The 24475-nt window shown below is 43.7% G+C and overlaps 1 protein-coding gene across 1 annotated transcript in view; it reads right to left on the bottom strand.

Annotated features, from left to right (window-relative positions):
- LOC137380570 (TBC1 domain family member 12-like) overlaps positions 1 to 24475 on the bottom strand; it is a 154071-nt gene that overhangs the window by 75947 nt on the left and 53649 nt on the right. Inside the window, exon 2 of the mRNA XM_068052602.1 lies at positions 472 to 595. Coding sequence (XP_067908703.1) covers positions 472 to 595 — 124 coding nt within the window. The remainder of the gene's footprint in view (positions 1 to 471; positions 596 to 24475) is intronic.

Genomic DNA, 24475 nt, shown 5'->3' with positions numbered 1-24475 from the left:
CCACTATATAAATGCAACACATGGTTACTTATGGAAAAAGTGTTACAGCATAATGGAATTCAATTCCCATCATTTCCATAGCAATTATCTTTTAGCTACATGTCAAATTGTCTCCATTTACCCAATGATTTTGTTTTGCAGAAAACAGCAAATTTGTGATTTCAACTTTTCCTGCTTCATGTTCCTATCTATTTATCTACAGCATTATATGGGTTTCTATTAACATTCATACTTTTAAAAGCATTTCATGTTATTCACACAAAACATTTGTCACTTACATTTGTCATTACTATGGCAGATCACAACCAGAGATCTTGTAATGAAAGAAAAGTGCCATCAACAGGTTAACTTTAAATTACTGAAAGCGACCTACTATAGGCTTTGTGGTGAACAGAATGTCATTTTGAATCTAAACAGGTACACCATACAAAAGACATTTGGTACATTTAGAATTTTCTTTTAAATGTATACCTGCTGTATTGTTTTGGAATCCTTCTGTGAATTTTCCCTTGGGGGAATTTTCCCAAATAACTTCCAGCCGGGAGCACTAAAAGCAGAAGGAATGGGTTCCTTTGTCTTCTTGTTAAAAAAACTTCTAAGAAACAAGAGCAAAGAAACATTCATCAGTGATTTCACTTAATTCAAAAAATATTGGACAGCATTTCAGATTTGTTCTATACTGCTATTAACGAACACAGAAAGCAGCACCAAATTGTGTTAATACACACGGTAAGATCACATGTGGTTAGGGGCAATTTATTGGCTTGGATAGAGGATTAGCTAATCAACAGAAAACAGAGAGTCGGGATAAATGGGTCCTTTTTTGGTTGGCAAGATGTAACTAGTGGGGTGACACAGGGTTTGGTCCTCGCGCCCCAACTATTTACAATCTATATTAATGGCTTGGATGCACGGATAGAAGGTACTATAGCCAAATTTGCAGATGACACTAAAATAGTAAAATAGGATAGTAAGTTGCAATAAAGAAATAAGAAATTTACAAATGGATATGGATAGGTTAGATGAATGAGCCAAAATTTGGCAGTTGGATTTTAACGTGGATAAGTGTGAGGTTATCCATTTTGGTCAGAAGAACAGAAAGGCAAATTATCTAAATGGAGAGAAACTTCAGAGTGCTTCTGTGCAGAGGGATCTGGGTGTCCTCGTGCATGAATCGCAGAAAACTAGTATGCAGGTGCAGCAGGTAATAAAGGAAGGCAAATAGTGAGACCGCACCTGGAGTATTGCGTACAGTTTTGGTTCCCTTACTTGAGGAGGGTTGTAGTTGCATTGGAGGCAGTTCAGGGGAGGTTCACTAGATGGATTCCAGTATTGAGGGGTTTGTCTTATGAAGAGAGATTGAGCAGTTTAGGCCTTTACTCTCTGGAGTTTAGAAGAATGAGAGGAGATCTAATTGAAGTATAAATGATTAAGGGGATTGACAAAGTAGATGTAGAGAGGATGTTTCCTCTGGTGGGGCAATCTAGAACGAGAAGTCATAGTTTTAGGATAAGGGGTAGCAGATTTAAAACAGAAATGAGGAGAAATTACTTCTCTCAAAGGGTTGTTGAGTCTGTGGAATTCACTATCCCAGAGTGCGGTGGATGCTGGGACATTGAGTAAATTTGAGGAGATAGACAGATTTTTATTAAGTAAAGGGTTGAAGGGTTACGGAGAACGGGCAGGAAAATGGAGTTGAGGCAGAGATGAGATCAGCCATGATCGCATTGAATGGCGGAGCAGGCTGGAAGAGCTGAATTGCCTACTCCTGCTCCTAGTTCTTATGTTCAACAGTTCCATTTGTCACAGCTTTTGTACCCTACAAGAACTTCTTTAATTAATGGAGGTACGTTGGTATATGTCTTTGACCCCAGTCACACACAAACTCCCACTTGAAGGGATAGCTATAAAAACACACCTTCACTTTCTTACAGCATTAATTTTAAAGAGTGAACAAAATGTGGCACAGCAGTTGCTGCATAAAGCACTGCGACAGAAAGTGAAGAGGCCACGTGTTCTGAGACACAATTCTCTACCAATTAAGGTCACCATTTCACCCAATTGGCAGAGGCTAGGCACTAGGTTGGAGTGAGAAGGAAACAAAACAGAAAAAGAAAAATTACTGGATGCCTCACACACTGCATTTGGCTTAAATGCATAGCAACAATTGCAGTTACTGGACAGCACAGTGCAAGCTCAACCATTCTGGAAATAACCGTGGTGGGAGCAGCATCTATAAAGGAGCTGGGATTCACGGAGAGAAAAACAATTAAATACTCACAGGAAAATTTCTCTAAAAAAAAACCTTCACCTTTCCCAGAGTTGTTGCAAAGATCTCTGAATAGCACTGTTAGCATGCCAGTGAATTACATTTGAACTGCAGATTATCACACTCACGCAAGGAACAGTTATGAAGTAAAGTGAACTGGAGCAATTATGAACTGTAAAAATGAACTGATGAACTAAACTCAAAAAAAAGACACTTTTGTTGCAGACAAGATGAAGAGGTCTGGCAACCTCTCCTGTACTGCAAATATACATAGCGTCTGTTGGAGACGAAACCCAACATCACATCTGGACTAGCCCCGGGGAAGGCACATTAAAATATTAAATGGCCCATTCAATGCTAAACGGCTGTCATCTTCAAGAATGAGGTTGACAAAGGCCTTTGCAGACAGGGAGACTCTGGATTCAAAGCCAAGATAAAAAGGTGGGACAAAACACCACTTCATCAAGATAATAAAAACAAAATACTGCAGATGCTGGAAATCTGAAATAAAAACAAGAAATGCTGGAAATACGCAGCAGGTCTGGCAGCATCTGGGGAGAGAGAAACAGTTAACATTTCAGGTCAGAGACCCTTCTTCAGAACTCACAAATATTAGAAATGTAAAAGGTTTTAAGCAAGCAAAGTGAGAGTGGGGCAAGAGATAACAAAGGGGAAGGTGTTGATAGGACAGGCTCACAGAGAATAACTGACCAGAAGGTCATGGAACAAAGGAGATCGGTATGTAAATGGTGTGCTGAAAGACAAAGCGTTAGTACAGAGAGGGTGTGAATGACTAAAGCACAGAGCACTCCAAACATTAAAAAAAACATTTAAAAAAAGTGGGTAAGCACAGTGTAAACAAACGAAACAAACTGAAAACCCTAAAACAAAATAACCAAATAAAAAAGGAAAAAGAAAAATAGAACTAAGCATAAAATGGGGGACCCGTCATGCTCTGAAATGACTGAACTCAATGTTCAGTCTGGCAGGCTGTAGTGTGCCTAATCGGTAAATAAGGTGCTGTTCCTCGAGCTTGCGTTGATGTTCACTGCAGCAATCCCAGGACAGAGATGGAGCATGAGAGCAGGGGGCTGTGTTGAAATGACCAGCAACCGGAAGCTCGGGGTCATGCTTATGGACTGAGCGGAGGTGTTCAGCAAAAAGGTCACCCAATCTACGTTTGGTCTCCCCAATGTAGAGACCACCACATTGTGAGCAGCGAATACAGCATACGAAATTGAAAGTACAAGTAAATCGCTGCTTTATCAAGATAAGCCACATTCAAATCCCATTGCCTTTGAATGTGCGGCCATTGTTACACAATGTCTGAACACACCAGGGACAGCATCTATGGCCACCTGACCAAAACCAAGCTTGATAACGTTTTTTACTTTAAAAAAAAAGAGCTGTCTGAAAGAGACACAGAAAGCCAGCCAAGGAGCTGAGAGATCTATCTCCAGCCAAGAACACGACCCTGCCTGTAGCAACTTTAAACAACAGAGGCAGAGACTGCAAAGTGACCTTGAAAACTCCCCACGCAAGAAATCGTAACAGGATTCTTGCCACCAACTTTGACTGAATCTTAACCAGAGGAGTCTGCAATACTACAGTGAACCAAGAAAAGGAACACCAGGCCTGCAGCACTGTTAAATTTTTTCCCGGAAAACCATGGTTTCAAAGTGAGCTCTTTTTACAACAATCAGACTTAAATGCATGCTATCCTCTAATCTCTATCTGTGTGTGCATGTGTGAGTAGGTGAGGTTATGAATATTTCTCGGGTATTTAATAAAAAATTTATCTTTCTTTTAATCCTATGAGAAAGCCTGTCGTTTGTCTGTTTACATGACCTTGAAAACACTCAGGGACTAAAAATATATATTTTTAAAAAGTCTACAATCAGTTGAGAGGTGAAAAGTTGAAGTCATACACATCATCTTATCTGGGAGACCTGAGAGGCAGTCTGCAGACCTGAGAGGAATCGGAATTGGAGCGGGAGCTATAAATCAAGACCGGGGCTCAAGGCCCACACTCATCTGAAAAACAGGAGAGGCGGTCTCTATCTGTGACTGTGGCGGGAGGTCGGCACGTGCTGGGATTGAAAAGTGAAAAAACCTAATAGTGACATCATGGGAAAGCCATAAGCTGATTGGTTGGTGAGTATTAGCCGTTAGATCGCGCCTGTAAATAGCTGAAAAATCAGAAAAAGTTTTTTTTAAAGCCTCAAATACCTACCTTATAAGCGATAAGGTTGGTACTAAGGTTTTAAGTCAGTGTAATTTATTAGTAATTACTAATTAGAAAGTGCTGTTTGCACAGTGTGAGGCTAAGACTTGGCGTGTGAGGGACTTCAGTGACAAGGGTAAGGTGGTGCTCTTTGGTCTCTTTTCTTTTCTGCCTTTTCAGCCTCCATGGTGCAGGAGAAGGTGGCGATTGGTGAATAACTGGCAAGTTATTCTACTTATTACACTTCTTACACTAACAATAGTTTGTAAAGCTAAGATATGGCAGGGCAGCTCAGCCAAGTGGAATGTGTGTCCTGTGGAATGTAGGAAGTCGTGGACGCACCATGGGTTCTTGACAAATAAGTTCAGAAAGTGTCACCAGCTGCAGAAGCTTGAGCTCTGGGTTTCGGAACTCGAGCTACGGCTCGAGTCACTGTGGTGCATCCCCAAGGCAGAGAACTACGTGGATAGCATGTTTAGGGAGGTGGTCACACCGCAGGTTAAGAATGTGCAGGCAGAAAGGGAATGGGCAACTGCCAAGCAGTCTAAGAGAACTAGGCAGATGGTGCAGAAGTCCCCTGCACGATCTCACTTGCTAACCAGTCTTCCATTTTGGATACTGGTGAGGATGAGGGTTCCTCAGAGGAGTGCAGCAACAGTCAAGTCCATGGCACGAATGGCTCAGCTACACAGGAGGGGAGGAAGAAGAGTGGAAGGGCAATAATGATGGGGGATTCGTTAGCTAGAGGAAGAGACCGGTGTTTCTGCGGCCGCACACTTGACATCAAGATAGTATGTTGCCTCGCTGGTGCCAGGATCAAGTATGTCACAGAGCAGCTGCAAGACATTCTTCTGGGGGAGGGTGAACAGCCAGAGCTTGTGGTCCACAAAGATGAGAGGGATGGGGTCCTGAAAGCAGAGTTTGAGGAGTTAGGAAAGAAATTAAAAACAGGACCTCAAAAGCAGTAATCTCAGGATTACTCCCAATGCCACATGCCAGTGAGCATAGGAATAGGACAATTAAGCAATTTAACACATGGCTGGAGAATTGGTGCAGGAGGGAGGGTATCAAATTTCTGAGGCACAGGGACCTGTACAAGATGAACGTGTTGAACCTTGAAGGGAAATTTGCTAGTGCTGTTGGGAGGATTTAATTTAAATTGTCAGGAGGTTGGAAACATAAGAGGGAGCTCGGATTGGAGGGAAGCAAAACTGGCAACAGGAAGTACAGAAGTAGTAAACTGAATTGGAAGGCAGATGAGACAAAAGCAAACATCAAACAGAATCCGTATGAGGAATAATGCTAAGACAAAGATAAGGGCACGCTCTCTGAATGCACACAGCATTCGCAACAAGGTAGGTGATTTGAAGGTACAAATAGAGGTAAATGTATATGACTTAATTGCCATTACAGAAACAGTGTTATGGGTAGACCAGGACTGGGAACTGAATATTCAGCGATATTTGTCATTTATGAGGGACAGGCGGAGGGGAAAAGGTGGTGGGTAGCGCTGTTAATAAGGGACGAGATCAGTACATTAGTAACAGAGGACCTTAGATCAAAGGAGCAAGATGCAGAATCAGTTTGGGTGGAGCTAAGGAACAGCAAGGGGCAGCAAACATTGGTGGAAGTTGTTTCTAGGCCACCAAACTGTAGTGGTAATGTTGGGCACTGTATAAATCATGAAATTAGAGGTGCATGTAACATGGGTAATTCAGTAATAATGGGCGAATTTAACTTACAAAAAGACTGGGTAAACCTAATCAGCACTAATGCTGTGGGGAATGAATTCCTGGAACAGTACGTTGAAGAACCAACTAGGGATTGGGCTATTTCAGATTTAGTATTGTGCAATGAGAAATGGCTAATTAATAACCTTGCTGTAAAGGAGCCATTAGGAAATAGTAACCACAGTATGATAGAATTCTACATTAAGTTTGAAAGAGATCTAGTTTATTCTGAAACTAGGGTCTTAAATCTGAACAAAGGAAACAATGATGGTATGAGGGGCAAGTGGCTATGGTAGATTGGGAAAATACACTACAAGATTTGACAGGAGACAGGCAATGGCTAGTATTTAAAGTATTACATGGTTTACAACGAATACACATTCCTCTTAAGATATAAATGACTTGGATATGGGGACCAATTGTAATATTTCCAAATTTGCGGATGACACAAAACTAGGAGGGAATTTAAGTTGCGAGGAGGATGCAAGGAGACCTGAAAGGGATTTGGACAAGCTCAGTGAATGGGCAAGAACATGATAGATGGAATATAATGTAAAGTAGTGTGAAATGATCCACTTTGATAGAAAAAACAGAAAGGCAGAGTATTTCTTAAATGGTGAGTGGTTGGAAAGTGTCCAAAGAGACCTGCGTGTCCTTGTTCATGAGTCACTAAAGTAACATTCATGCCACACAAGTGCCAGGCAATGACCATCTCCACCAAGAGAGAATCTAACCATCTCTCCTTTACATTCAATGGCATTACCATCGCTGAGTTCCCCCACAATCGACATTCCAGGGGCTACCATTGACCAGAAACTGAACTGGAGTATCCATATAAATACCGTGGCTACAAGAGCAGGTCAGAGGCTGGGAATCCTGCAGCAAGTAACTCACCTCCTGACTCCCCAAAGCCTGTCCACCATCTACAAGGTACAAGTCAGGAGAGTGATGAAATACTCTCCACTTGCCTGGATGGGTGCAGCTCCAACAACACTTAAGAAGCTCGATACCATCCAGGACAAAGCAGCCCGCTTGATTGGCACCCCATCCACAAACATTCACTCCCTCCACCACCGACGCACAGTGGCAGCAGTGTGTACCATCTGCAAAATGCACTGCAGCAACTCACCAAGGCTCCTTAGACAGCACCTTCCAAACCCGCAAGCTCTACCAACTAAAAGGACAAGAGCGGCAAATCCATGGGAACACCACCACCTGCAAGTTCCCCTCCAAGTCATACACCATCCTGACTTGGAAGTATATCGCTGTTCCTTCACTGTTGCTGGGTCAAAATCCTGGAACTCCCTTACTAACAGCACTGTGGGTGTACCTACCTCACATGGACTGCAGTGGTTCAAGACGGAAGCTCACCACCAACTTCTCAAGGGCAATTAGGGACTGCAGTGATGTCCTGGAGCTCAGATGATTGACCTCCAACAACGACAACCATCTTTCTTTGCGCTAGGTATGACTCTATCCAGCACAGAGTTTTCCCCAATTCCCATTGACTTCAGTTTTGCTTGGGCTCCTTGATGCCATACTCTGTCAAATGCTGCCTTGATGTCAAGGGCAGTCAGTCTCACCTCATCTCGAGTTCAGCTCTTTTGTCCATGTTTGTACCAAGGCTGTAATGAGGTCAGGAGCTGAGTGGCCCTGTTGGAACCCAAACTGGGCATCACTTAGCAGGTTATTGCTAAGCAAGTGCTGCTTGATGGCACTATTGATGACACCTTCCATCACTTTGCTGATGATTGAGAGTAGACTGATGGGGCGGTAATTGGCTGGGTTGGACTTGTCCTGCTTTTTGTGTACAGGACCACCTGGGCAATTTTTCACATTGCAGGGTAGATTGCTTGGCTAGGGGTGCGGCAAGTTCTGGAGCACAGGTCTTCAGTACTATTGCCGGAATATTGTCCGGACCCATAGCCTTTGCAGTATCCAGTGCCTTCAGTCATTTCTTGATATCACGCGGAGTGAATCGAATTGGCTGAAGACCGGCATTTGCGATGCTGGGAACTTCAGGAGGGGGCCGAGATGGATCATCAACTTGGCATTTCTGGCTGAAGATTGTTGCAAATGTTTTTGCCTTATCTTTCGCACTGATGTGCTGGGCTCCCCCATCATTGAGGATGGGGATATTTGTGGAGCCACCTCCTCCAGTTAGTTGTTTAATTGTCCACCACCATTCATGGCTGGATGTGGCAAGACTGCAGAGCTTGGATCTGATCCGTTGGTTATGGGATCGCTTAACTGTCTATTGTATGCTGCTTATGCAGTTTGGCATGCAAGTAGTCCTGGGTTGTAGCTTCACCAGGTTGACACCTCATTTTGAGGTATGCCTGCTGCTGCTTCTGGCATGCCCTCCTGCACTCTTCATTGAACCAGGGTTGGTCTCCTGGCTTGATGGTAATAGTACAGTGGGGAATATGCTGGGCCATGAGGTTACAGATTGTGGTCGAGTACAATTCTGCTGCTGATGGCCCACAGCGCCTCATGGATGCCCAGTTTTGCATTGCTTGATCTGTTCGAAATCTATCCCATTTAGCACGGTGGTAGTGCCATACAACACGATGGACGGTATCCTCAACGTGAAAGCGGGACTACGTCTCCACAAGGACTGTGCGGTGGTTACTCCTACCAATACAGTCATGGACAGATGCATCTGCAGCAGGCAGATTGGCGAGGACAAGGTCAAGTATGTCTTTCCCTTGTGTTGGTTCCCCCAACACCTGCCGCAGACCCAGTCTAGCAGCTATGTCCTTTAGTACTTGGTCAGCAGTGGTGCTACCGAGCCACTCCTGGTGATGAACATTGAAGTCCAGAGTACATTTTGTTTCCTTGCCACCCTCAGTGCTTCCTGCAAGTGGTGTTCAACATGGAGGTGTACAGACTCATCAGCTGAGGGAGGGCGGTAGGTGGTCATCAGTAGGAGGTAATCAGTAAGAGGTTACCTTGCCCATGTTTGACCTGAAGCTTCATGGGGGCCGGAGTCGATGTTGAGGACTCCCAGGACAACTCCCTCCCTACTGTAGACCACTGTCCCACCACCTTTGCTGGGTATGTCCTGTCCCACCGGCAGGACAGACCCAGGGATAGTGATTGCAGTGTCTGGGACATTGTCTGTAAGGTTTGATTCCGTGAGTATGACTATGTCAGGCTGTTGCTTGACTAGTCTGTGGGACAGCACTCCCAACTTTGGCACAAGCCCCCAGATGTTAGTAAGGAGGACTTTGCAGGGTCGACAGGGCTGGGTTTGCCGTTGTTGTTCCCAGTGCCTAGGTCGATGTCGGGTGGTCCGTCCGGTTTCATTCCTTTTTATTGACTTCGTAGCGGTTAGGTACAACTGAGTGGCTTGCTAGGCCATTTCAGAGGGCATGGAAGAATTAACCACATTGCTGTGGGTCTGGAGTCACATGTAGGCCAGACCAGGTAAGGACAGCAGATTTCCTTCCCTAAAGGATATTAGTGAACCAGATGGGTTTTTACAACAATCGACAAGGGTTTCATGGCCATCATTAGACTAGCTTTTAATTCCAGATTTATTAAATTCAAATTCCACCTTCTGCTGTGGTGGGATTCGAACCCATGTCCCCAGATCAATACCCTAGGTCTCTGGGTTACTGGTCCAGTGATAATACCACTACGCCACCGCCTCCCCATGTGGCTGCTCCAGTTCAGTTTCTGGTCAATAATTACCCTCAGGACGTTGATAGTGGGTGATTCAGTGATGGCACTGCCATCGAATGTCAACGGTACATGCTAAGATTCACTCTTGTTGGAGATTGTCAATGCCTAGCACTTGTGCAGCTGACCACTTTACTCCTGAACAGTTAGTGCTTCAAGCGCTATTATTGTTTCTACAGCAAAATTCAGGCCACTACATTCTATATTGGTACACAATTGACATTAAATTTCTTTATATACCCGATATATATATATATATCCCACGTGATGGTTTAGACTATACCGTTAAGGAAATCTAAATTAACCGAAACACAAAGCGCTAGATCTTTGACATCTGTAGCAGAGTTCCTATATCAAGAAAAAGCAAACTAATAGAGCAGTTCCGGTTAGTGAAGACAAAGTTCCACTTGGATACAAAATCCATTGTGATCAAATAAGAGTTGCAGCCAAAGAGCAGCATCTAAATCCTGCATCACATTGGACAGTCAATGAACTACAAAGACAAATTTATTTGCTCATCAACTTAAGAGAACATCACTATTTCTGATCAGGACTCTCAGTTGAGTAATTAAAGCAGATTAGGAGTAATTCTACAGGATAAAAGTTATCTTAGCAACTATAGACCCCATGTGAGTGAAGACCTGCAGTGTTCATGAAGAGTTGCAACATTTACAATTTAGTTACAGTAATACATAAGACAATCTTTCCCATGGTCAACTACAAATAAAGTACAAAATCTTTGGACGCTAAACAATGTTAATATAGTGCTGCAGTTGCATTCAATGGTAACAGCAGACTTCTTCTGAGCATTTTTTTTTAATTCATTCATGGGATGTGGGCGACACTGGCCAGGCCAGCATTTATTGCCCATCCCTAATTGCCCTTGGGAAGGTGGTGCTGAGTTGCCTTCTTGAACCTCTGCAGTCGATTTGGGGTAGGTATACCCACAGTGCTGTTAGGAAGGGAGTTCCAAGATTTTGACCCAGCGACGGTGAAGGAACAGCGATATAGTTCCAAGTCAGGATGGTGTGTGACTTGGAGGGGAACTTGCAGGTGGTGGTGTTCCCATGTATTTGCTGCCCTTGTCCTTCTAGTTGGTAGAGGTCGCTGGTTTGGAAGGTGCTGTCTAAGGAGCCTTGGTGCATTGCTGCAGTGCATCTTGCAGATGGTACACACTGCTGCCACTGTGCGTCGGTGGTGGAGGGAGTGAATGTTTGTAGATGGGGTGCCAGTCATGCGGGCTGCTTTGTCCTGGATGGTGTCGAGCTTCTGGAGTGTTGTTGGAGCTGCACCCATCCAGGCAAGGGGAGAGTATTCTATCACACTCCTGACTTGTGCCTTGTAAATGGTGAACAGGCTTTGGGGAGTCAGAAAGGGAGTTACTTGCCTCAAGATTCCTAGCCTCTGACCTGCTCTTTAGCCACGGTATTTATATGGCTACTCCAGTTCAGTTTCTGGTCAATGGTAGCCCCTGGGATGTTGATAGTGGGGGATTCAGCGATGTAATGCTGTTGAATGTCAAGGGGAGATGGTTAGATTCTCTCTTGTTGGAGATGGTCATTGCCTGGCACTTGTGTGGCGCAAATGTTACTTGCCACTTATCAGCCCAAGCCTGGATATTGTCCAGGTCTTGCTGCATTTCTACACAGACTGCTTCAGTATCTGAGGAGTCACGAATGGTGCTGAACATTGTGCAATCAGCGAACATCTGCACTTCTGACCTTATAATTGAAGGAAGGTCATTGATGAAGCAGCTGAAGATGGCTGGGCCCAGGACACTACCCAGAGGAACTCCTACAGTGATGTCCTGGTGCTCAGATGATCAACCTCCAACAACCACAACCATCTTCCTTTGCGCCAGGTATGACTCCAGCCAGCGGAGGGTTTTCCCCGATTCCCATTGACCTTAGTTTTGTTAGGGCTCCTTGATGCCATACTCGGTCAAATGCTGCCTTGATGTCAAGGGCAGTCACTCTCACCTCACCTCTTGAGTTCAGCTCTTTTGTCCATGTTTGAACCAATGCTGTAATGAGGTCAGGAGCTGAGTGGCCCTGGCGGAACCCAAACCGAGAGTCACTGAGCAGGTTATTGCTAAGCAACTGCCGCTTGATGGCACTGTTGATGACACCTTCCATCACTTTACTGATGATTGAGATTCATCTGAGCATCAAGACATGCAAATGACAAGGTGAAATCTACATACTTTCTTTTAGTACTAATGTTTATCATTTAAAAGTTGTAAGAATTTGATCTATGCACATGCATCAATATAGATTCTATCAAGCAATCCATCAGGCCATCAGATACTGTACGTCCACCACAACTTTCAAATACAGCATTTCATTTTTTCTTTAAAACTATGCGTACTGTGAATTACTCTTGAAAATGAAAAGAAAACAAAGAGCATATCGAGCAGTTAACAATGTCAATGCTTACTGAAACTGTAAAAATAGCCCCATACAAAAGTTTTACCACAGCTTCAAAGAGCTACTGAATGTGATCACATTCTCATTGTATTATGCTTTCGACTATAGCACAGACCAAGCCTTCAAGGCATATTAAATTTCTTCATATACCTGACATCGATTTCATGATTCTTGAACATAAGGTAACTGCTACAATGGTTCATTATAAAAATGCACAGCACAAGATGGACATATGTAAGAAAGACAGAAAAGTTTCACTTTGAATCACTGGTTTGTGCTGCACTGGCCAGGTTCAGCTATGACAATGCCACAATTAAAGAATGAATGAGTGAACTTGCATTTATATAATGCCATTCATATCCTCAGCATGTCCCAAAGCATTTCAATGAACTATTTTTAAGTGTAGTCACTGTTATGTGGGCAAAAGGTGCAGCCAGTTAGTGTACAGCAGGATCCCAGGACTAACAATGACATAACTGGCCAGATATTGTGTTTTTAGTGGTGATTGAGGGATAAATGTTGGCACTTTACAAATTACCCCACTATTCTTTGAATAGAGCTGTGGGAATTATGGAATGGTTACAGCACAGAGGAGGCCAAACAACCTGTTGTGTCCAAGCCGGCTCCCTGTGAGAACTCAGCTAGTCCCACTTTGCCTCCCCACAGCCCTGCAAATTTTCTGGGTCCTTATCCAATTCCCTTTCGTAAGCCACAACTGAATTTGCCTTCACCACACACTCAGGCAATGCACTCTAGATCCTAACCACTCACTGCTTAAGAAAGATTTTCCTCATATCACCATTGATTAAAGATTGGCAAAAGAACCAATGTCCCCTGGTTCTCAATCCTTCCGTCAGTAGAGGCAGTTTCTCTCTATTTTGTCTAGATCATGATTTTAAGCACCTCCAGCAGATCACCTCTCAATTTTCTCTAAGGAGAACCAATCCATCCTTGTAACTCAGGTCCCTCACCCCTGGAACCATTCTCGTAAATCTTTTTGCACTCTCTGTAAAGCCTTCATTTCCTTCCTAGAGTGGGGTTCCCAGAATTGGACACAATTCTCCAGTGGAAGTCGATCCAGTGTTTTATAAAGGGTACTTATAACTTCCTTAATTTTGTACTCTATGTCTCTATTTATAAAGCCCTGGATGATGAAGGCTTTTTTTAAAACCACTTTCAACCTGTCCTGACACTTCCAAAGATTTGTGCACATATAGCCCCAGGCGTTTCTGTTTCTGCAACCTCTTTACAATCGATAATCGTTTTTGTCTGTCGCATTTTCTCATTTGTCAGTGGTTTTATTTGGTGGGCGAAGCCTGGCGCACACACACCTCAGATACCGGGCCTTGGCTTTCACCGCTTCTCAGCCCCGCATGCTGGCCCCCAGCTCTAGCACTTCCCAACCCTGCTTACTGGATTCTTGACTATGGGATGTGGGAAAATGGCATGGAAGGTGTGCAGGGTGGCTGGCATGGGAAGTAGGGAGGGAGGGATGGACAGCCTGTGAGGTGTGAAATGAGGATGGCAATGATATGCCAGGCCAGAATTTGTTGTCCATCCTTAACTGTCCTGGAGAAGATGGTGATGAGCACCCTTCTTGAACCGCTGCAGTCCATCTGGTGTTGGTCCACCCACAGCACTGTTGGGCAACTCCAGCATTTTGACCCAGCGACAACTAAGCAATGGTAATATAGCTCCAAATCAGGAGGATGGTGAGCATGCAGGTGGTGATGTTCCCATGCATCTGCTGCCATTGTTCTTCTCGGTGGTAGAGGTCGTGGGTTTGGAAGGTGCTGTCGAAGGAGGCTAGGTGAGTTGCTGCAGTGCATCTTGCAGAGGGTACACACTGCTGCAATTGTGTGCTGGCGGTGGAGGAAGTAAATGGGGTGTTGATTAAGCAGGCTCTTTGTCCTGGATGGTGTAGAGCTTCTCGAGTGCTGCCGGAGCTGCAGTCATCCAGGCAAATGGACAGTATTCCATCACATTCCTGACTTATGCCTTGTAGATGGTAAACAGGCTTTGGGGAGTCAGGAGGAGAGTTACTCACCGCAGATTTCCCAGTCTGACCTGCTCTGTGGTCACAGGATTTTTATATGGCTAGACCAGTTAAGACAATGGGAATAGGGAGAAAACTCTCCACTGGCTGGTCATACTGAGCATAAAAGATGGTGGTTGAGGCTGTTGGAGGCCAATCATCTCAGCCCCACAACATTGCTGCAGGAGTTCTTCAGCTGTTTCATCAATGACCTTCCCTCCAATACAAGGTCAGAAGTGGGGATGTTCGATGATTGTACAGTGTTCACATGTGCAACTCCACTGGTAATGAAGCAGTCTCTGCCCCCATGCAGCAAGATCTGAACAACATTCAGGCTTGAGCTGATAAGTGGCAAGTAACATTTGTGCCCCACAAGTGCCAGGCAATGATCATCTCCAACAAGAGAGAATCTAATCACTTCCCCTTGACATTCAACACTATTACCATTGCTTGGTCAGTCTCCCATCTTCCATCCTAGATAAATTGGGGCTCATCCAAAACTCTGCTGCACGTATCCTAACTCACACTAAGTCCCACTCATCCATCAACCCTGTGCTATGTGTATGACTGTGTCATACACAGATCTTTACAACCTTACAGCCAATGCCCCAGACTCCTCCATCACCATCCAGAGGTGGCAGCACAGTGGTATACATTCAGGAAGGAGTGGCCCTGGGAGTCCTCAACTTTGACTCTGAACCCCACAAAGTCTCATGGCATCAGGTCCTGCTGATTACCACCTACAGCCCTCCCTCAGCTGATAAATCAGTACTCCTTCTTCTGCTTAGAAGGAGCACTGAGGGCAACGAGGGCACAGAATGTGCTCTGCGTGGGGGACTTCAATGCCCATCACCAAGCATGGCTCCGCAGTCCATTATCAAAGATTTTACAGCAGAGCACTTGAAGAACAGTGGTAGAATCGGACAGAGTCAGCATGGATTTACGAAAGGGAAATCATGCTTGACAAATTTACTACAAGTCTTTGAGGATGCAATTAGTAGAGTTGGACTTTCAGAAGGCTTTCAACAAAGTCCCACTTAAGAGATTAGCATGTAACATTAAAGCGCCTGGGTTTGGGGGCAGTGTTTTGCGATGGATAGAAAATTGGTTGGCAGACAGGAAACAAAGAGAAGTAATAAACAGGTCTTTTTCCGAATGGCAGGCAGTGACTAGTGTGGTTCCGCAGGGATCACATATAGGAGAGAGTGTAGCGAAGGTTTACCAGACTGATTCCTGGGATGGCAGGACTGACGTATGAGGAGAGGTTGAGTCGGTTAGGATTATATTCGCTGGAGTTCAGAAGAGTGAGGGGGATCTCATAGAAACCTATGAAATTCTAAAAGGACTTGACAGGGTAGATGCAGTAAGGATGTTCCCGATGGTGGGGGAGTCCAGAACCAGGGGTAACAGTCTAAGGATACGGGGTAAACCTTTCAGGACTGAGATGAGGAGAAATTTCTTCACCCAGAGAGTTGTGAGCCTGTGGAATTCGCTAACACAGCAAGCAGTTGAGGCCAAAACATTGTATGTTTTCAAAAGGAGTTAGATATAGCTCTTGGGGTGAAAGGGATCAAACGATATGGGGGGAAAGTGGGAACCGGTTACCGAGTTGGATGATCAGCCATGATCATAATGAATGGCGGAGCAGGCTCGAGGGGCCGAATGGCCTACCCCTGGTCCTATTTTCTACGTTTCTATGTAGCACTGCTCCTGGCCAAACTGAAGGACATACTTGGCAGACTGGGCTTAAAGGTGGCGAGAGAACCAACAGGTAGGAAAAATCTATTTGACCTCATCCTCACCAATCTACCTGTCAAAGATACATCTACCCATGAAAGTATTGGTAGTAGCGACCAGTGCACAGTCCTTGTGGAGACAAATTCCTGTCTTCACACAGAAGACCCCCTCTATCATGTTGTAGGTTATAGACAGAGATATGCGATCCCACAACCAGAGGATCAGATCAAAGCTCTGCAGTTCTGCCACATCCAGTCATGAAAGATGGAGGACAAATAAACAACTAATCGGAGGAGGAGACGGCTCCATGAACGTCCCCATTCTCAATGGGGACATAGCCTGCTGAATGAATGATCCATCTCTGCCTCCTCCAGAGGTCCTCACCATCACAGATGCCTGTCTTTAGCCAATTCAATTCACTCCAGAAGATAAAGAAACAGCTGAGTGGACTGGATACAGCAAAGGCTGTGAAACACATAATCCTGGCTGTAGTGCTGAAGACAAGCTCTAAACTAGCCACACCCCTACCAAGCTGCTCCAGTACAGCTGCCACACTGGCATCTATCCAACAAAGGGGAAAAATTGCCCAGGTATGTTCTGGCCACAAAAAGGACAAATCCAATCCAGCCAATTCTGCCCCAGTCTACTCTCAAATATTTGGTCATCTGTTCTGAAATCTGCTTGTACAGCTCAGTGTCAAATTTTGTTTCAATAACACTCAAAGTGCCTTGAGAAGTTTTACTTTATTAAAGGCGCTATATAAATGCACGTTCCTGTTGTGTAAGCCGATCAGAAATTTCCTCACTTTCACTTCAACACAATACATTTCCATTATTTCTCGGAACAATCAAACCAATTCACAAAGCAAACCATCACAAACATAATTTAGAAAAAAATGCTTTGAATTTTCTATGGTAAATAGCAACCTGCCATCATTTCGCTTTCAGGCATTTCCCAAACATTAGTAAGTTGCTGCCTTCCTATCTTCAACTAGCAACCAAATTTACCAAATTCAGTTTTTCCTTTCCTTGACACCAGTATCAAGACAACTTGCCAAATTTAGTTTGTAATATGTTGGTAGCTCATTTCTATTGCACAGTCCCCAAGAACAGGGGCTGTGAAATCAAAGGTCTCAAATGTACAGGTTACGATCGAAGTGCCAAAATCATTTACAGCACAGATGAGGCCATTCAGCCCATCGAGTCTATGCCAGCTCTCCACAGAGCTATCCAGTCAGTCCCACTCCCCACTCAACTTCCATAGCCCTGCAAACTTATTTCCTTCAAGTGGCCCTCTAATTTCCTTTTGAAGTCATTGATTGACTCCGCTTCCACCACCTTTGTGGGCAGCGAGTTCCTGATCACCCCCCACCTGCTGGGGAAAAAAATTGTTCCTCATATTTCCGCTGCATCTCTTGCCCAAACCTCCAATCTGTGTCCCCTTTTCCTTGTATCATTAGTTAATGGGAAGAATTTTTCCTTGTCTAACTTATCTAAGCCTATCATTCTTGTATACTTGTATTAAATCTCCCCTCAATCTCTTTTACTCCAAGGAGAACCACCCCTCATCTCTGGAACCATTCTGGTAACTGCAAACATACGGATTAGGAGCAGCAGTAGGCCATTCGGCCCCTCAAGCCTGCTCCGCCATTCAATAAGATCATGGCTGATCTGTTTGTCTCAAATTCCACACTCCCATCTACCCCCGATAATCTTTGATTCCTCTGCCTAACAAGAATCTATCTACCTCCGCCTTAAAAATATTCAATGACTCCGCCTCCACCACCTTCTGAGCCAGTGTTCCAAAGTCGCACAACCCTCAGAGAAAAAAGATTTCTCCTCATCTCTGCCCTAAAAGAGCGACACCTAATTTTAAGACAGTGCCCCCGAGTTTTGGACTCACCCACAAGAGGAAACATCCTTTCCACATCCACCTTGTCAAGACCATTCAGATCTTATATACTTCAAATCAAGTCTCCCCTCACTCTTCTAAACTCCAGTGAAAATAAGCCCAGTCTGTCCAACCGTTCCTCATAAGACAACCTGCTCATTCCAGGTATCAATCTAGTAACCCTCATCTGAACCACCTTCAACGCATTTACATCCTTCCATAAATAAGGAGACCAAAACTGCACGCAGTTTTCAAGATGTGGTCTCACCAATGTCCTGTATAACTGAAGCATCACATTCTTACTTTTATTTTCAATTCCTCTCGTAATGCAGGATAGCATTCCATTAGCCTTCTTTATTACTTGCTGTACCTACATACTAACTTTTTGTGACTCATGCACTAGAACACCTTGATCCCTCTGCACCTCGGAATTCTGCAGTCGTTCTCTGTTTAAGTGATATACTGCTTTTTTATTTTTCTTGCCAAAGTGAACAACTTCACATTTTCCCACATGATACTCCATCTGCCAGATTTTTGCCCACTCACTTAATCTATCTATATCAGTCCGCAACTCATGGCCTCTTCACAACATACTTTCCTACCCATCTTTATGTCATCTGCAAATTTAGCTACCAAACCATCACTCTCCTCAAAGTCATTGATACAAACTGTACAAAGTTGAGGCCCTAGTACAGACCCCTGCGGGACTCCACTTGTCACATCCCGGCAATCAGAAAAGGACCCTTTATGCATACTCTGTTTTCTGCCAGCCAGCCATTCTTCTATCCATGTTAATATGTTACCTCCTACACCATGAGCTCTTACTTTGCGCAATAACCTTTTATGTGGCACCTTGTCAAGTGCCTTCTGGAAATCCAAGTACAGTACGTCAACGGGCTCCCCTTTATCCTCAGCACATGTCACTCCTTCAAAGAAGTCCAATAGATTGGTTAAACATGATTTCCCTTTCACAAAACCATGACAACTATTCCCGACTACCTTGAGTTTTTCTAAGTACCCAGCTATAGCCTCTCAAGGACCCTCAAATCCTTCCTCAAGTGTGGCGACCAGAACTGGAGTAGTAGAAATTATTGAATGATAACTCATCTGTAGCAATTACATGTGAACTGTTACAAGAGGTTTTTTTTTAATTGAAAGCTTAGAATTGTGTTTTTAAAAACTGAGAAAAAGGATTTTTCTCTGAACATTGAATGCTGAAACTTGGTGTTTGAACTGAGTGAAACAGACTGCAAAGCACCTGTTTCCAAGCAACTTAGCAGGAGCATGACAGGTCACATGATTTGATCATGAGTGTTTTAGTTTCACTTTTGCATTGTGAAACACCAGTAAGCTGGACAAGCAGGGCAGTGAAATCTCTGCTTTAACCTGCCTGGAGCAAGTGAAAAAGACCTCTCTCTGAAAAGGAACATTTGCATCTCTTGGAAAGAAATCCTACATTTGAAGTGTGGCTGTAGTCTGCCTGCAAAGAGGAAAAAACACCCTGGAGAGAGAGAGAAAAGAGGAGTTGCTACTCTCCGTGGAGGAAGACAGCTTTGCAGAGAGGAAGCCCTACATTTGAAAGGCAGCAGTTTCCGATTGCCTCCAGTCTCTGAAGAATCCCTGCCTCAAGAGTGATTCCTGTTGCCTCTTGTGTTTTGGGAGATCCTGAAATCTCAAGAAAGCTTCTATTGCTCGACTGCTACTTCAAAACCCAAACAGACCTATTGCTACACTCTTTGCTGAAAAACCTGTGTGACGCCTGCTGCAGACGACTTGCCTTGAACGCCTATCCATCACAGACTGTTCAACAACCTCGCCTGGGGAGACTGCAAGTGGCATCTAACTATTCAACACTGGGACACCTGACTATACAATAAATATTCTACCAGAACAGGATAAACTCATTTATTTTTTCCTTTTATTTCTAAGAAACAGCTGTAAACCAAAATATCCTTTTTCCCGGTTAACCAGTTTTTGAATGTATGTGTGCGCACATGAGGGTAAAGACGAAGCAGTTTGAAAAGAATCTTTTCACATATAGAGTTATATTATTAAGACTTAGTTTATTAATCAATAGTTAATTTTGTTGTTGTTTGAAGAAACCTGTTTGGTGCGCTTTATTCTGGGGGACAAATAGTGTGTTTAATTTGGCTATTTTTCCAATAGATGGGAAACTTTAATATGCTATGACCTGTGCAGTAGTGGGACTGAATTAACAGTGCATTACACCCACCTTTTTAAAAAAAAATTATTTCTTTATTTATTTTTTTTTAAGAGATACAGCACTGAAACAGGCCCTTCGGCCCACCGAGTCTGTGCCGACCATTAGCCACCCATTTATACTAATCCTACACTAATCCCATATTCCTACCACATCCTCACCTGTCCCTATATTCCCCTAGCACCTACCTATACTACGGGCAATTTATAATGGCCAATTTACCTATCAACCTGCAAGTCTTTTGGCTGTGGGAGGAAACCGGAGCACCCGGAGGAAACCCACGCAGACACAGGGAGAACTTGCAAACTCCACACAGGCAGTACCCAGAATTGAACCCGGGTCGCTGGAGCTGTGAGGCTGCGGTGCTAACCACTGCGCCGCCCCTTGGTCATAACAGAACTGTAAGCAATAAATGGAAAAATAGTCTCTACATCTTATGGACTAAATTGTACAAATACACAGAGAATTGAGCTCTGATGCGGTTTTGTATTAGTGTTCATTAGTGTTCATTTATCAAGTCCATTCTTTAGTTCCAGCAATTAAAACATCTCTCTTCATTTACCACTTCCTTAACAGTATCACACATTACAAACCATAGATTATTCTGCAGGAGTTTCAACCTCACCCAATATTTAGACAGTCACTCCCAGAATGGAACTTTTATACTTACCAATCTCCAACGTTCTTGAACATGGTGTCAACTCCCAAACCCACATCCATCTTTTCTGGCACTTCACGTTTGCATCTCCCCAATCAGGTTTCTGCCCTGCCACAGTACCAAAGCTGCTCTTACAAAGCCGTAAATGACCTGTGACAAAGGTAAAGTAACCCTCCTCAGCCTTCTCGAATAGTTTGCAGCCTTTGAGACAGTTGACCACACCATCCCCCTCCAACACCTCTCCACTGTCATGCAAGCTGGGTGGGACAGCACTTGCTTGGTTCCATTCTTATCTATGTAATCATAATCACAGAATCACCTGCATTGGCTTCTCTTCCCATTCTTGCACCTTTACTTCTGGAGCCCCCCCTCCCCCTCACTCTCCACAAACATCTATCCTTGGACCCCTCCAATTTCTCATCTATATGCTGCCTCTTGGTGACATCATCCAAAAACAAAGCATTAGTTTTCGCATGTATGCTGACGACACCCAGCCCTACCTCACCACAACCTCTCAACTCCTCCACTGTTGCCAAATTATCAGACTGCTTATCTGACATCCAGTACTGGATCAGCAGACATTTCCTCCAATTAGATCAAAACCAACACCATCATCTTCAGTCCCCACCACAAACTCCGTTCCCTAGCTACTGACTCCATCGATTTCCCTGGCAACAGTCTGAGGCTGGTCCAGCCTGTTCGCAACCTCCGTATCATATCTGAACCCCAAGATGAGCTTCTGATCACGTAGCTTCGCCATCACTAAAGATGCCTATTTCCACCTCTAACATCACCTTACTCCATACCTGCTTCAACTCATCTGCTGCTGAAACCTTATCCATGCCTTTGTTAGCTCTAGACTTGACTATACCAACCTACTCTTAGCTGGCAGCCACAGTCTACCCACTATAAACTTAATGTCATCCAAAACTCTGCTGCCCATTCCTTACTTGTGCCAAGTCCTGTTTGCCCGTCTCCCCTGTGCTCACTGACCTAGAGGCTCTCAGTCAAGCAACTCCTTAATTCTAAAATTCTCATCCTTGTTTTCATGTCCTTCCATGGCCTCACCCTTTCCATCTTTGTAATCTCCTTCAGCCCCACAACCCTGAGATATCGGTGCTTATCTAATTCTGGTCTCACAGCATCCGATTTTAACTGCTCCACCATTGATGGCTGTGTCTTCAGCTGTCATGGCCTTAAACTCTGGAATTCCATCCCTAAACCCTCTGGCTTTCTACCCCTCTTTCCTCTTTTAAGACACTCCTTGAAACCTACTTGTTTGACCAAGCTTTACGCCACCTGCCCTAATATCACCTATGCGGCTCAATGTCAAATTGTGTTTTATAATACGCCAATGAAGCGACTTGGGCGTTTTATTACATTAATGGTGCTATATAAATACAAGTTGCTACCACCACAGTTTGAATTCTTTAAGCATGCCACAACATACCAACAAAATTTATACAATTTCCAGAATGAAGGCTTCAGCAATAAAAGCTGCAAAAGGTTTAATTTCATGGCTTTGCCTTATAGATTAGGTCCTGAGCTCGATTCCTTATCAGAGTCTTTGGAGGCAGTTATTGCGGCCTACCTACCACTAGACGGGGGAGAACAAAAAAGCATAAGCAAGGATTTTGTTCACAATTACTATCCAGAATCTGTTGCTGCAAAGTCAATGCGTGGATGATGCGGAGAACAAGGACACGCTTGATTGAGACTCCTTTCATGGACAAATAACCTAATATTCTTGGTGTCAGCCTTGGCTCATTGGCTAGCACTCTCGTCTCAAAGTCATAGTTTGAGAGTTCAAGCCCCAGTACAGGACTTCAGCATAGATGTGAGGCTCACATGAGTGCAGCAATAAGGAAGGACTGCATTGTCAGAATTCTGTCTTTTGGACGAGATGCTAAGCCAAGTCCTCATCTGCCCTCTCAATTTTAAGCAAAATAGGGCAATGCTTCTAGCATCTTAATCATTTTATTCGTCACCTAACACAACCAAAAACAGATTAGCCATTTACTTAATTTGCTGTTTGTGGGATCTTGTAGTGCAAATTGACTGCCATATTTCCCTACAAAACAGCAGCAACTACACTTCAAAGCTATTTAACTGGCTATGAGATATGTTGGAACATCTGGAAGATGTGGAAGTCATTATATAAATGCAAGTTGATTCTATGGTCTCAGTGTTAAAGAATGACCATTTGCACAATATACTAGGAAACACTCTCTTCCCATAGGATTGCATTACAGCAGGAGTCAGCGTCTTCAAAAGAGTGCAAGAAAAATGGGAAAAAAATGTTTGAATTCTTCCATAGATATTTATTAACAACTAAAATTAATTCTCACAATGTGCAAACAGTCCCATTTTACAAAGTTCTGAACTTCTGACTGCATAGGCTTAGTGAATACCTACCGGGATTGCAAACTGAACCAATAGGAACCTTTACCACTTGTCCCTACAACCAAAACACATCCTAGCCTTCCTTTCCCCAAAGCCTAGAACAGTTTCAGTTACAACATGCCCCTTGGACAGTTGGAAGAGCCAGGTGGGTGACAGGCTTCTGTACAGAACTGAAGTTGTAAATCAATCTTTATTTCTGTGGAGCAGTGAATCATAAGTTTGACTTGAATTTGTCCACAATAGGCAGCCGGGCCTTCAGCTGTCCAGGCCCCAAGGCTCTAGAATACCCTCCTTAAACCTCTTCACTTCTCTACCTTTCTTTCCTCCTTTAAGACGCTCCTGAAAAGCTACCTCTTTGACCAAGATTTTGGTCATCTTCCCCTAATATTTCATGTGGTTCGGTGTCAAATTTTGTTTTATAACAATCCTGTAAAGCATCATGGGATGTTTTATTAAATTTATGACACTATACAAATACAAGTTGTTGTTAAATAATAAAAATCTGAAAGTTCACACTAAGTTCAGCAGTAAGTAAATTCAGTAAGTAGTACTTGAGGGTCAAGATGAGCACACAACTGCAACTTACTCTCTCTGTAGAAAATTTTTAAAGATAAGAGGCATTAAAATCTGGGTCGGCATAGTTACCTGCTACATTATTTTATCTTCTCACATTTGGAATCTTGGTTTGGGTCAGCTCAGACCAATGGGTTCAAGATCACTTTGCTAGAAATACTAACAGGCTTATCAGGAGAAATGACTGGTTAAGGTTTTGGTGTAAAGCTCTGGTCAGAAAAGCATGCTAACCCATTATTCTCTTTTCAGCTAATGAAACCAGCTGTGTACTGCTAGAATTTTGTGTTCATATTTTAGATTTCCAACATTTCTATTTTTTTTTTTGTTGCTGTAAGAGTCACGTGAGAAATATGATTGGGTAGTTCAATACCATAAATCTGCCCAATCTGAATTAGGTGCCACAATAATTGCATTTGTTAAGCTGTGGTGGAAGAAATAATGAAGAAAAACCTAATTATTCAACTTAATTTGCTCAATGTGCCCCAGTAGCCAATTATATAATACATAATTGAAGTCCTAAATTGGGGGAAGGCTAATTTCGATATCAGAGAGGAGCTCAAAAGTTGAATGGGAGAGGCTGTTTACAGGTAAAGAGGCGTCTGGCAAGTGGGACCCTTTTAAGAGT

This window comes from Heterodontus francisci, chromosome 20 (genome assembly GCF_036365525.1).
Source record: "Heterodontus francisci isolate sHetFra1 chromosome 20, sHetFra1.hap1, whole genome shotgun sequence".
NCBI classification, from domain to species: domain Eukaryota; kingdom Metazoa; phylum Chordata; class Chondrichthyes; order Heterodontiformes; family Heterodontidae; genus Heterodontus; species Heterodontus francisci.
The sequence above is the reverse complement of the archived record's forward strand: the minus strand, read 5'-3'. Positions and strand labels throughout refer to the sequence as shown.